Here is a 12,038-nt window from a genome sequence, read left to right on the forward strand (position 1 = left end):
TTGAGCTGGGAAGCCCAGAGCTGGATGCAATAGTCTAAATGTGGCCTTGCCAGGGCAGCATAGAGGGGGAGGATCATCTCCCTTGACCTGCTGGCCGTGCTCTTTGTAATGCACCCCACGATTTCATTGGCCTTCTTGGCCACAAGGGCACACTGCTGGCTTGTGGTCAACCTGTTGTCCACCAGGACCTCCAGATCCTGTTCTGCAGAGCTCTGCAGAGCTGTTTCAGATCTTTCTCAATTGAGAGAGCGCTGCTGCCTCTGCAGCTCCCTGAGTTATTCAGTAGAGGACAAGTTTGGGAGACAGAGTCCAGAGATTGACATGACAGGTTTTGTACATAAAAGGAGAGAAGTGGGTGCTACTTTCTTCTACTCCTGTGGTCAGAGGGTAAAGAAGCTAAGGGTAACAAATCTAACTACAATAGAAATATATGTCCTTTTGAATTTCATGGAATTGGCCTGGAGAGCTTGCTGCCAGTAATATGGAGATCAAACATTGCATGAGATTAAATAAATCAACCTATAGTAGAGAAGGTTAAATTAGATAGGATTTATAAAAAGGATTATGAACTCCCCTGGTTTAAAGCATCAGCCAACTGTTAACTGCCTGGGCTTAGTTAGAAGTCTTCCCCTCTGGGCAGATAAATCTCTAACTGCTTGTTATAGGGTTTTACACCTTCTTTTGAAGACTTGGACAGGATATTGAACTGGCTTTGATCTGACAGCAGTTCCTACAAGTGGATTAACTAGACCATAAGGTTGATGGGAACAAAGGAGCAGAGTGCTGTAGACACACAGACTTTTCATCTGTGTCTTTCATCTTATGGGAACGGCCATCGTAGTTCCACTTCAGTCCTCAGGACTTTTACACTTGCTCCAAAGGGAAGAAAATTCCTTTAGTGTCAGTGCCAGATAGTGCAGTGTGTCAGACCTCTGCATGGTTATTCACTGTGCTCTGTTGCATGTTTCTTGCACAGTGAGACTGCAGTGGTACAGAAGGTTGGAAGCTGTTGTACTGGCTTGATTGTAGAGTTATCAGAGCAGCAGCAGCAGAAATCTTAATTACTCTCCTGGTTGAAGCTGCTTCTTGGACAACTTGTCACAGTAGTATTTTGTTTCCCATCACCTAAGATTAAATCCCTTATGAAGACTTGCTGTCCATTTCAAAATTAGGTGTGTAATAGTTTCCTCTGTTGCTCTGGATGGGCTGATCTAATCCTTTAGTTGTGCCAATCTCTCTCCATGGCTTGAGGTAAGGAGTTGAACTGAATAATCTGGACAGGGAATTTGTATCAGAATCTCAGATTTTTAGCTCTGTGCTTCTTCCTCTTTTTCAAATAATGATCCTTAACTTGACAGAACATCATGGTTTTTATGCTGATATTTAAAAATGGGAATGAATCCATATTCCCAGTTTTGCAGCCTTTAAACAAAACCATGAGAACTTTAACTTCAAGTGAAGCTTGATGGTTATGTCTGCTGATAGAACCAGAGTTCTTAATCCTGCTTCAGAAGGACAAAGAAGAATTTATTGCCTTGTGCCTTGAAGTTTCAGCTGTGAGAAGTGCTTCACCATCCAAAGCTGGAGCACTGATGTACTCAGGGAAGAGATTATACCTGACCTGCTTTGATCTCCACTCTATTCTCTTGTGTCATGACTGCCTTCAAGTAGGATAGCCAGGTAAACAGCTTTCTGGATTCCTCTAAACCTGCAGGTACCCATGTGAAAGCAGATTGCATGTATTGCTTGTGTCTATTGAGTCCATAGAGCAAGTAAAACTAAATAAAGCAAGCCTTGTATTCGAGAGCAAGTGTCTTTGAAATGTGCCTCAGGGGCAGATAAGTATTAAGGTGATAATGTGAACAGAAAATACCAGTGAAATAGGCTCAGCCAGCAGCTTGCATACAGCTTTACCTGCTTTGTGTCTCTGCTCTTGTTGACTCAAACTTCAGTGGAGGAAAATAGATGTACTTCCAGAATAGCAGATCTCCAGAAGTGTGTCTGACTTAGAAGAGATAAATAGGTTTCTTATTCTAAATTATACTTTAGAGTAGTTTTATTAGCGTTTAGGAAGCCTTGAAATGCTTCCTTTTATTGTCTGCAGAAGCACTGAAAACATTCATTAGAACCCTTAATGGAAGATGTGGGGGCCTTTATGGCTAACCCCAGTCTATTTGGCAGTGCAGTTATTTTTAATATCTAGCCTAGGGTGAACATGTAACCATCTCCAAACCACTGCCTGTGTCTAGATGTGTTTTTATCAGTTATTTGTTCTTCATAGCTGAGCAGAAGGCAGTTGAATTTATAGCTCTTGAAATGGGGAATTGGCAGTAAGGCTGTGTCTCTTAACTGAAGGGATTTAACACTGTGTGTGTGTAGTAAAAAGCAACTGGTGGATGTCTACCAGCAGCTGGAGCTGCAGCTAGTTTGAGGAGCTGGTAACGATGAGCAGGAATAAAACATTTCCATTTCAGAAGTTCTGTGCATTAGCCCCAATAAACTGCAGTGCTTATCACTGACGTTATGACAGATGTGTAAAAACTGATGAGAATGTTATTAGTTTTCCAACATAGTTTAGATGCTAGCAAAAGTGAGGGCAACACAGCTATAATTCAGCTGTTTCTTTGTGTGATTTGAGACATATTTTAGCAGAATATGGGAAAAGGAACCATTTGCCTGATAGTACTCTGTGGTGTTTGAGGAGCAGTTCTGCAGTGACAGCTCTGAAAAACTTTGGCAACAAGATTGAAGCTGTGCTTCCTGCACCTAGAAGGACCATTGCTACATTCCATCCCCTCCTCCTCTTTCTGTAAGTATATTTCTGAGCAGAGCTCCCCAGTGATTCCTGACTGGGATTCCTTAACTACAGCACTTTAGTCCTTGCATTTGTAATGCTGTAGCACACTTGTATGAGAGACAGAACTGGTTTCAATATTTCAAGGAAGCATTTTAACCGCAAAGCCCACTGTGATTTGCCACGCTCATTCCAAGCAATGTATGCAGACTTTTTGGTGGCATACAGTGGTAGAATGAGGGGCAGCAGGCAGAAACTACAGGAATTTCTGTACCAACACGAGGAAGAACTTCACTGTCAGAGTGATGAAGCACCGGAACAGCCTGAGCAGATAGATTGTGGGGTCTCCTTTTCTGCTGATATTCAAGACCTGTCTGTTCACCTACCTGTATGCCCTGCTGTAGGGAACTGTTTTAGCAGGGGGTTGGACTCGCTGGTGTCTTGAAGTCCCTTCCAGCCCCTACAATTCTGTGGTTATTCCTTACTGGTAATAGTGTGAAAGCACTGGGGGCTGGGATGTAGTTTGTTATTCAGAGCCTCGCTGTGCTGTTTAAGAACTGGCTTAATCTGCTACTGCACATCCACTAGCTGATGGTGTTTTGTCACATAGATCAAGCTTACCATGATTTGTTTGGTAAATGTGCAAGAGAGGAAGTTCTTGGAAAATAATAAAATAGTAACAGAATGTCACAGAATTACTGTGAAATGGTGTAATACTAATTGCATGGAAAAGATCTGATCCAGACCTACTATGTTAAATAAACTTGGTCCAGGCTTTATCTTGCTGTCTCCTGAACTCCAGTGGGATACACTAATATCTATAAAATACGTAATATTTGTGCATATTTTTTTAACTACTCTCTTGATCTCCTAGGGAGCCTGTTCAAAATATTTTGAGAGGTTTTACTGAGATAAGATTAAAACCAGCTACTCTTGATCATTTCTGAGAATCTTGGCTTTGGGGAAGGGCTGGCCGATATGAGGACTAGCGGAGCAACGTCCTGCTTGCTTCTTTCCACCTCTTTTTTTTCCTCCGATACCATTTGTGAATGTATTTTTCTACTTGTTAAACGTTTGCATGCATGTTTTAAAATTAATTTAAAGCCTTAGATCACATGGTAATTCCAGGTGCAGGTACAAAGGCTGTGTAAGGTTTATGGATTCCTTAACGAGGGATGCTGTCCAGTGCTGTGAGCAAGTCCAATGATTCCAGAGTAAGCAAGTGACTGTAAAACTCTGAGCTCAATAAGCTGAGTTTGGTAAGGTACAAATCAATAGAGTTGCAGTGGGTGCTTGCAGACAGCTTTGTAAGCCACTGGGTTTTATGCAACCAGTATGGCAGAGAGCGCAGAGCAGTCATGAATCTGACCTGTATTCATCCAGGTTCCCAGCTGTCACCCATCCCCTGGCAGAAACTGGAAGCAAAGCAATTTTTTATTGCCATCTTTGTTGAGGGGTTTTCCTGCATTGTAAAGAAACCTAATTGAAAAGCATTAGTGAACTCTGAAGGTGCTGATTTATCTCCTTTTTTGCAAATTGCTTGACACAAGCATCTGTGTGTTTGCAGGGAAGAGAGCTAGAGCAGTCAGAATAAGCAGAGGATATTATTTCAGGCTGTATTTATTTTCACAGAGTGTTTTTTAAGTCATCATGTACACTATAGTGACTTCAGTGGTCTACTCCCCTGCTCTTCAAATATCCCTTCCTGTTTAGGATTTTTGTTTAATCTTTGTATTGGAACTTCCTGGAAAGTTGGTGCTTCTACTGGGGCAGCTGAAAGAGGAACCAAGTGCATTTGATTCCTCAAATACACCTATTCTGGAAAGCAGCATTAAACTGGATAAATCAGTACCGCTGTTTCTGTGTAGCTGTGACTTTCAGCTGCATACCGTGGGCAAGCAGTGTGCTCTTATGCTGCATTTAGTCACAAGTGGAGCTTTATACATGGGTAGGAGAGGAACTGGCAGTGTCTGTGGGGGCATTCCTGGCATGGGTGAGTCCTCAGAGCATCCTCTTGTGTTTTGGTGCTTTGGGAGGAAGGAATCAGGGCATGGCTGTGAGGTGGTCTTGCTCTCCTTCCCCTTGTGTAAGTGGTGTCTATGGTCAGCTCTCACAGACAGGAGATCCAGGTACTGGGGAATGCATGGATCTCACTAGAAGCTACAGTCAGGCAAACTGGGGCTCTTGGCTGAGATTACCTGCCTGGCTGCAGCACTGATGCCCAGCTAGGTAGTGCAGGGTGCCAGGCTTGGCTTAATGGGTGGTTTTTGTCTGTGGGCAATCAAGAAACTGTGAGGCTTTGTCCAACCCAGTTGTTAGTATAATGAGAAATTCTTCAGTGTTTTCTGTCATGTTGTTCCCCCTTTGTGAAACCTCAATCCTTAACCCATAAATGAACGTAAGAGTAAGCATGGTCAAAACTCAGTTTCATATCTGAACATATCTACTGTTGTACTCCATCTGTAGTAGCCAACTACTTTCTAATTTCAAACTGGTTTCCCTATTCTTCCTGTATGACAACAGCTATAGCTGTCCTTTGTGCCCTCAACCTGATTGAGCTGAGCCATCTGCTTTCATGCTGAGAAGAAACATTAGGGATGAGAGACTCTTTTTTTCCCAGAGGCAAATATTTCCCTTTCTCATCCAAATGATAGTTTTTGACTGATTAAGCATCTGTTGTGTAATGGATCACTGAAAGAAATTGGTGCATAAGCTGCTTAGGTAACACTGGTGAGTTTTCAAGAGTGTTCTCTGAAAGCAGGTGTTCAGAATCATTTTATTGCTCTTGCCAAGAGGGTTTCAATCCATTTTGTTTTCTGTTACTCAGAGAGATAGACAGGTGGAGCATCCTTGAATAGCTTTAAGTTTGGTTCTAGTATGATGCAGGCTGAGTATTAAAAGTTTCTAGGTTTTTATTTTTGTGTTTAGCTCCTAAGTATTCTTTTTTTTCCTCTCACCTTCATTGAATGTTGCATTTTGAGGGAGATAATTTTTGTACTTGGAATAATAATCATTGCGACTAACTGCTAATATTTTATTTTTCTTTGCAGAAAGAAATTCAAGCAATGAGTCAGTGCCACCACCCCAACATTGTATCTTACTACACATCATTTGTGGTGAAAGATGAGCTTTGGCTTGTGATGAAGTTACTTAGTGGAGGTGAGTGGTTCATTTCTATACCCTGAAAGGCAGCATTAAAAGCTGACCAGTGTTTTCTTTTGTTTTCATAACAGGTTTCCTTCCCACTTCTGAATTAACATTGAATGATAATGCTTAACTTCAACTCATTCAGCTCAGAAATAGGTTTTTATTTTGTGTACGTCTGTAGTAATACCTAACTGCATGACTGTAGTAATACCTAACTGCATGACTGACTGTCTTTTTTAACTCCTGTTTTGTAAATTATACAAAATAATTCTACAAGATACTGTCAGTGTTTAATTGTTGAATGACTCAGCTGAGTTTGAAAACAGAAGGATGTGACTGAAGATACTGAAAAAAGGAACTCGGGTACAGATGTAGTAGTTAAAACCATCCTAAGCTTCAAAATAACAGAAACAACAACACCATTGCACCTGAGATTGTTTCTCATACTGCGTTTACAAAAGTTTCTTAATCCTTTTCCATGATCCTAGGATAAACCTTCCAAATTAGAGATGAATGCAACCACCTCTGCTGAGCCCAACCATTCCCAGTAGCTTTATAGTTGGGGCTGTGATGTTAGCAGCTCCTCTTGCAGGACTGATTGCCTGCCCTGTTCTCACTTGAGTTGGAGACCTGTGTATGGTGCTGTTGTTGGTAATCAGCCAATCTATTGATTTTAACTAACTTACATATTGGCTGCCCTTGTGAGGAACTTAAATCACCTCTTTTTTCAAAGCAGAACGGCTGCTGTAATGCCAGTCTGTTGCTTTACAAAGGAAGAACAATATCATAGAATCATTAAGTTTAGAAAAGACCTCTAAGATCATCCGGTCCAGCCATCCACCTATCACCAATAGTCCCCACTAAACCATGTCCCTCAGTACAACATCAAAATGCTTCTTGAACACCTCCAGGGGTGGTGACTCCACCACCTCCCTGGGCAGCCTGTCCCAGCAGCTGACCACTCTCTCGGAGAAGTATTTCCTAATGTCCAACCTGAATCTTCCCAGCTCAATTTGAGTCCATTCTCTATTGCTAGTTAGAGGGGAGAAGAGGCTGACTCTCACTTTACCACAACTTCCCTTCAGGCAGCTGCAAAGAGCAGTAAAGTCTCCCCTGAGCCTCCTCTTCTCCAGACTGAACAATCCCAGCTCTATCAGCCGCTCCCCATCGGACTTGTGCTCCAGACCCCTCACAGATCTGGTGCTCTTCTCTGAATGTGCTCCAGGGCCTCAGTGTCTTTCTTGAACTGAGAGGCCTGAAACTAAGCACAGTGCTTGAGATATTGAGTGCAGAGGGATGGTCACTTCTCTGTTCCTGCTGGCAGCACTGTCTCTGATACAAGCCAGGATGCTGCTGGCCTTGACCACTTGGCAGAGCATGAACCAGCAGTGTGCCCAAGCATCAGCCAATACTCCCAGGTCTGTTTCCTCTACACAGCTTTCTAACCACTCTGCCCCAAGCATTACCTGGAGTTGTTGTGGCCAAAGTGCAGGGCCCAGTACTTGGTCGTGTTGAACTTCATCCTATTGGCCTCAGCCCAGCAATCCAGCCTGTCCAGATCCTTCTGTAGGCCTTCCTACCTCCAGGGCAAATCAACACTTCCAGCCAATCTGGTGTCATCTGCAAGCTTACTGAGGGTGCACTTAACGTCCTCATCCAGGTAATCAATAAAGATATTGAACAGGACAGACCCTGATACTGACCCTTGGGGGCACCACTCGTGACTGGTTGCCAACTGGATGTGACTCCATTCACCACCACTCTCTTGGCCCAGACATCCAGCCAGTTCTTTACTCAGCAGAGTATATCTGTCCAAGCCATGGGCTGCAGCTTCTCTAGGGGAATACTGTGTGAGACCGTGTCCAAGGCTTTGCTGAAGTCTGGGTAGATTACATCAGCAGCCTTTCCTTCATCCACCAGACTAGGATCCACTAGATCCTAGAAGAATATCAGGTTGGTCAAGCACAACCTGCCTTTTCGCTCTGGTTGTCTCACTCATGCTATGTGATCTCCCTCAAGGTGATCTGCTCCATAACCTTTCCTGGCACCAAGGTCAGACTGACAGGCCTGTAGTTCCCCATATCCTCTTTACGGCCCTTCTTGTAGGTAGGAGTCATGTTGGCAAGCCTCCAGTCCTCTGGGACCTCTCCAGTTTACCAGGAATGCTGATTATGAGGGAAAGTGGTTTGACTATCACCTCCACCAGTGCTGCCTCAGCACCCTTTGGTGGATCCCATCTGACCCCACAGACCTGGTAGTCCAGGTGGATTAGTGGGTCTCTAACCTGAGTTTCTACCTGAATCATGGGGATTTTATTCTGCTCCTCATCAAAGACTTCCAAGTCAGGAGCTGCTTGATTTGTATAGCATTGCTCCTTGCAGCTGGATGTCTTTCCCACTTCTAAGTGACAAAACGACTGCAATACTTGAGGTGATTTCAAGTTACCACCTTGTTCACAGGGCCAGGGAAACTTCTTGGGTTTATTCTCTCAGTTGCTGTAGAAACAACTTCTTTGAGGGAGAAAATTGTAAAACTTCATATCAGCAATGCTGATGTCATAGTATTTTCCAGAATCCTTAAGTTGTTATCAAGACAATGAATGCTATTAAGTTTAGGATGATAAGAGGACTGTTGCTGAAGTCTTGGGCTGTCTTAAGGAAGGTTTGATGTTCCTGGCACCCTTGAGAAAAGGAATTGGAAGCTGAAAAACTTCTCTTCCTTTTTAAAAAGAAAATTAAAAAAAAAAAGATATTTTCTGGCTTTTCTGCTCTTGGCTCAATACTGAAGACTGTAAAATGACAGAAGATGTGGAAAAATCTGGCTAAACTTGTTGGCTTCTTCCCTGAAAGCTTGACAGTGACCATAAGTATGTGTCTTTGAAGATCATTAGTATTTTAGCAGCTCTCTTGGGGCCAATCAAACTTCATGCTGACTTGAATCTTTTTTAAAGAATTTATGATGCCCCATGTGCTCATGTGTCATTAAGCAATACCCCTTATTTTCTTGGAGGGACGTGTAACAGTCGGATCATTAAAGATGGGATTTCTGATTGTATGTAGAAAAGAATTCTTTGCCAGTTTAGTACAAACGACTTTGTTGTATAAGAAGTGTCCATGGGAGACCCTCACAAACACATGAAGTGGTGTTCTAGGGGTACAGGATGGACAACGTCAAGGTTAATGGTCTTTTTAGGAGAATACACAGCCCCATTGAGGAAAATTAACACTTTTGCAGTTTTCTGGCAGTATTAGGCTAATTCTTGAACCTCCAAATGTTGCTTTCATTCTCATTTTTGTGTGTTGGTTTTTTTTTTTTTTTTGTCAAATTGGGAAAAAAAGAGATCACTCTTTGGACCACAAAGTACCATATAAATGAACAGAAAAAAGTTTAGAAAATAATCATAACTTCAGAACTATTCTCTTAGTGGGGAAACATAACCTGTTTGTCTTGAATATTCACTTTGAATAGGCTTCTGCATTATACAGAGTGGTATTTGACCCCTCTGCAAGTCTGACCTTAAGTGGAGAACTGCTTTAAAGTAGTTAAGGTACAAAAATCTCTGGTTTGCTCTGTTGCACATGTTGAAGAGCAGGGATGTGCAATAAAAAACAGACTGATTTCTCACTTGAAGCAAAACATTTGGGGCCTGGGGGGAATTGCTGAATCGAGGGCAACTTGTTGGTTTTTATGCAGGAAGAAGATACCTTGAGAGGTATTCTTCAGCCTTTTTCAGCTTATGATTTTTTTATGGCTGTACTTCAGAAATGGGATTTTAGATCTTGCAGGACAGTCCTGAGGGTGAGTTGAGAAAGTTGTGTGCCAGAGCTTTCTGACTGAGGAACTTTTCCATTCACTTTTAATGAGACTATTTCCAGTTGTTTTTAAGTTGAGTGATTTATATAAGGAGATCCTTTAAAACCTGCTTTTCATTCCTTTCAGCTTATCAGTAAAAGATTGGCTAGTTCTGTGGTCATGTGTTATCCAATGGAAAAAAATAATGGTCTGAATTTCTCAACAGGAAGGAGCTTTGGCTGTTCTATGAATTTGAAAGGGGGGGGGAATATAACAAGGTGCAGCCTAACTCTTTTATTCCATTTAACCATCCACAGAGCACGGGCTGAGATTGGTACATCCAAGTAAGCACATCAGATCTGTTTTGATGCACTGGTTGTGGTTTTGTTCTGTAATTTTTTTGTATGGGTAAAAGTTCAGAATCTTTCTGTTTCTCTTCTCTCAGTTTCAACCTATGCTGGCTTGTGTTTTTAGGCTGAAAGCAACTTAAATTTTAGCCTACTTACATGGACCCCATTGCTATGATGCAGTCTTAAATGCAAGTCTCTGTTGTTCTAAGTGTAATTTAATTTAATTTTCTGATTGCAGTCAATTTGTTGAACCTTCACCTAGTCGTATGGGTGAATGTTCTAGAAACATCCCTTAGGGATGGTACCCTAAATCTCTGAAGCTTTGTCTGTGCAGTCAGAGCACTCCAAGGGAGCTCCGTTGCCTGTGTGACGCTGTCCCTGAAACTGAGCTTTTTATCTCCACTTTGCAAGTACTGTGTTGGTGGAAGATACTGCGTTCCGTCTTTGAAAGTCGTCAGCAGTGAGTAGGTAATGTACTGGTGAGCTGTTGGGGAGAGCTGAGAGCTGCCTATCTACAGCAGGGCCAAGTCAGGCTGGTGGAAGTTGGTGCTGAAAGCCCTTAGAACTGGCTGGTTTGACACGGAGGCAGAAGAGCTGCGTAGTTGTTCCTGATCGCCTGCGCTGTGGCTGTGATGGTATCCAGCTGGCAGCGATAAGGGGGTGCTGGTGTGTCCAGTTCTTCTGATGCCTTCTTTCAGATCTGACAATATAGGCCCGAGTCATTTGTGAAGTATCTGCTGCTTTTTTCCTTTAGGAGAAACTGCAGATCCTTTCCTCTGGGTTTCTGATGATTAAACTGTTTTTCAGGGATCCAAGCTTAGCAATGTCAGCTTGGCGCCCCGGCCTCTTGGTCCAATGTTACTCCAGACTAAACTTCAATAGCTATTTCTAGCCAACTGCTGCCCTGCTCTTTGCCTTGTTGGCATTCCCGTGTCATGAGTGTTAATCGTGCCTTCTAAAACTATCTGATGCCCTGTCCTGCTTTCCAGCTCCTGTGGCTTTTTAGTAGGAAGAGGAGCAGCTGACCTTCTGTGCTTTTTCTGGTTGTGATCTGTTTGCTCCTCTAAATTCTCTCTGGTTTCAAGAGCTCTCATTTAACAGGTGACCCAAAGCTGTGGCCAGCTCCACAAAACAGCTGCTTGTGTAGAACAGCCATCTGTGACCACTCCTGCATCACATAGCATATTTTTTTATTGTCCCTGTTTACCAGCAGATGAAACCTCCAAAAATATTTCCAAACTGTAAATTATTCTAAACATTGGAACTTTTTCCAGATAGGGCTGTTAGGTCTTCTGCCTTCTTACAGGCTTGTAACTAAGTCTGCTAAGAAGATTGTTGTGTTGAAATAGTTAAACCTTTTCCAGAAGTTTTTAGGATTAAATAATCAGTCTATTCCTTCAACCTTTCTTCTTGATTACTTGATGAAGTGCTTGGCTAGCACTGGCCATGCCCTCCCTTCCCTCTGGCTTGCCCAAGTGTCTTCCAGGGGGGTGGGACATCTTGTTCTACTCCTGCCATGTTAACCTCTGGAGTTAACTTGCTGCTGGAATTAGGAGTGGTCAGATCAAAGTTCATAGAAATCCTCATGTTTATGTTGAATTATTTTGTTAGGAGAGAGCTATGTTGTTTTCAGTCCTTCTGTGGAGGGTTCCTAATTTAATTTGTGTCTCTACAAATAAATTTCAAACGATTAAGGATGGGGTAAGTCAGAGGCAGGAGGCTGTAGGGACTGTATTTGATTATGGGATGTGGAGCTTGGAGATGCATTGCCATTCCTAGCCATAAAAAGAAAAGCATAAAAAAAAGCTAATTTTTTTTCAGGTTTTTTTTCTCTAAACATCTGTCCTAACACCAGTAGGCTGCCTTACCTCCTTTATTGTATTATCTTGCTTCCTGCCTTCACCTGGACTCTCTCACTCATCGTGGAAGTACTCTAGAGAGAAAGGAGCAAGAAG

The 12,038-nt window shown here is 42.5% G+C and overlaps 1 protein-coding gene across 1 annotated transcript in view; it reads left to right on the plus strand.

The window, feature by feature from the left end:
* OXSR1 (oxidative stress responsive kinase 1) overlaps positions 1 to 12,038 on the plus strand; it is an 86,788-nt gene that overhangs the window by 22,493 nt on the left and 52,257 nt on the right. Inside the window, exon 3 of the mRNA XM_019616226.1 lies at positions 5,845 to 5,953. Within this exon, the coding sequence (XP_019471771.1) occupies positions 5,845 to 5,953 (109 nt within the window). The remainder of the gene's footprint in view (positions 1 to 5,844; positions 5,954 to 12,038) is intronic.

This window comes from Meleagris gallopavo, chromosome 6, assembly GCF_000146605.3.
Source record: "Meleagris gallopavo isolate NT-WF06-2002-E0010 breed Aviagen turkey brand Nicholas breeding stock chromosome 6, Turkey_5.1, whole genome shotgun sequence".
In the NCBI taxonomy this organism is placed as follows: Eukaryota; Metazoa; Chordata; class Aves; order Galliformes; family Phasianidae; genus Meleagris; species Meleagris gallopavo.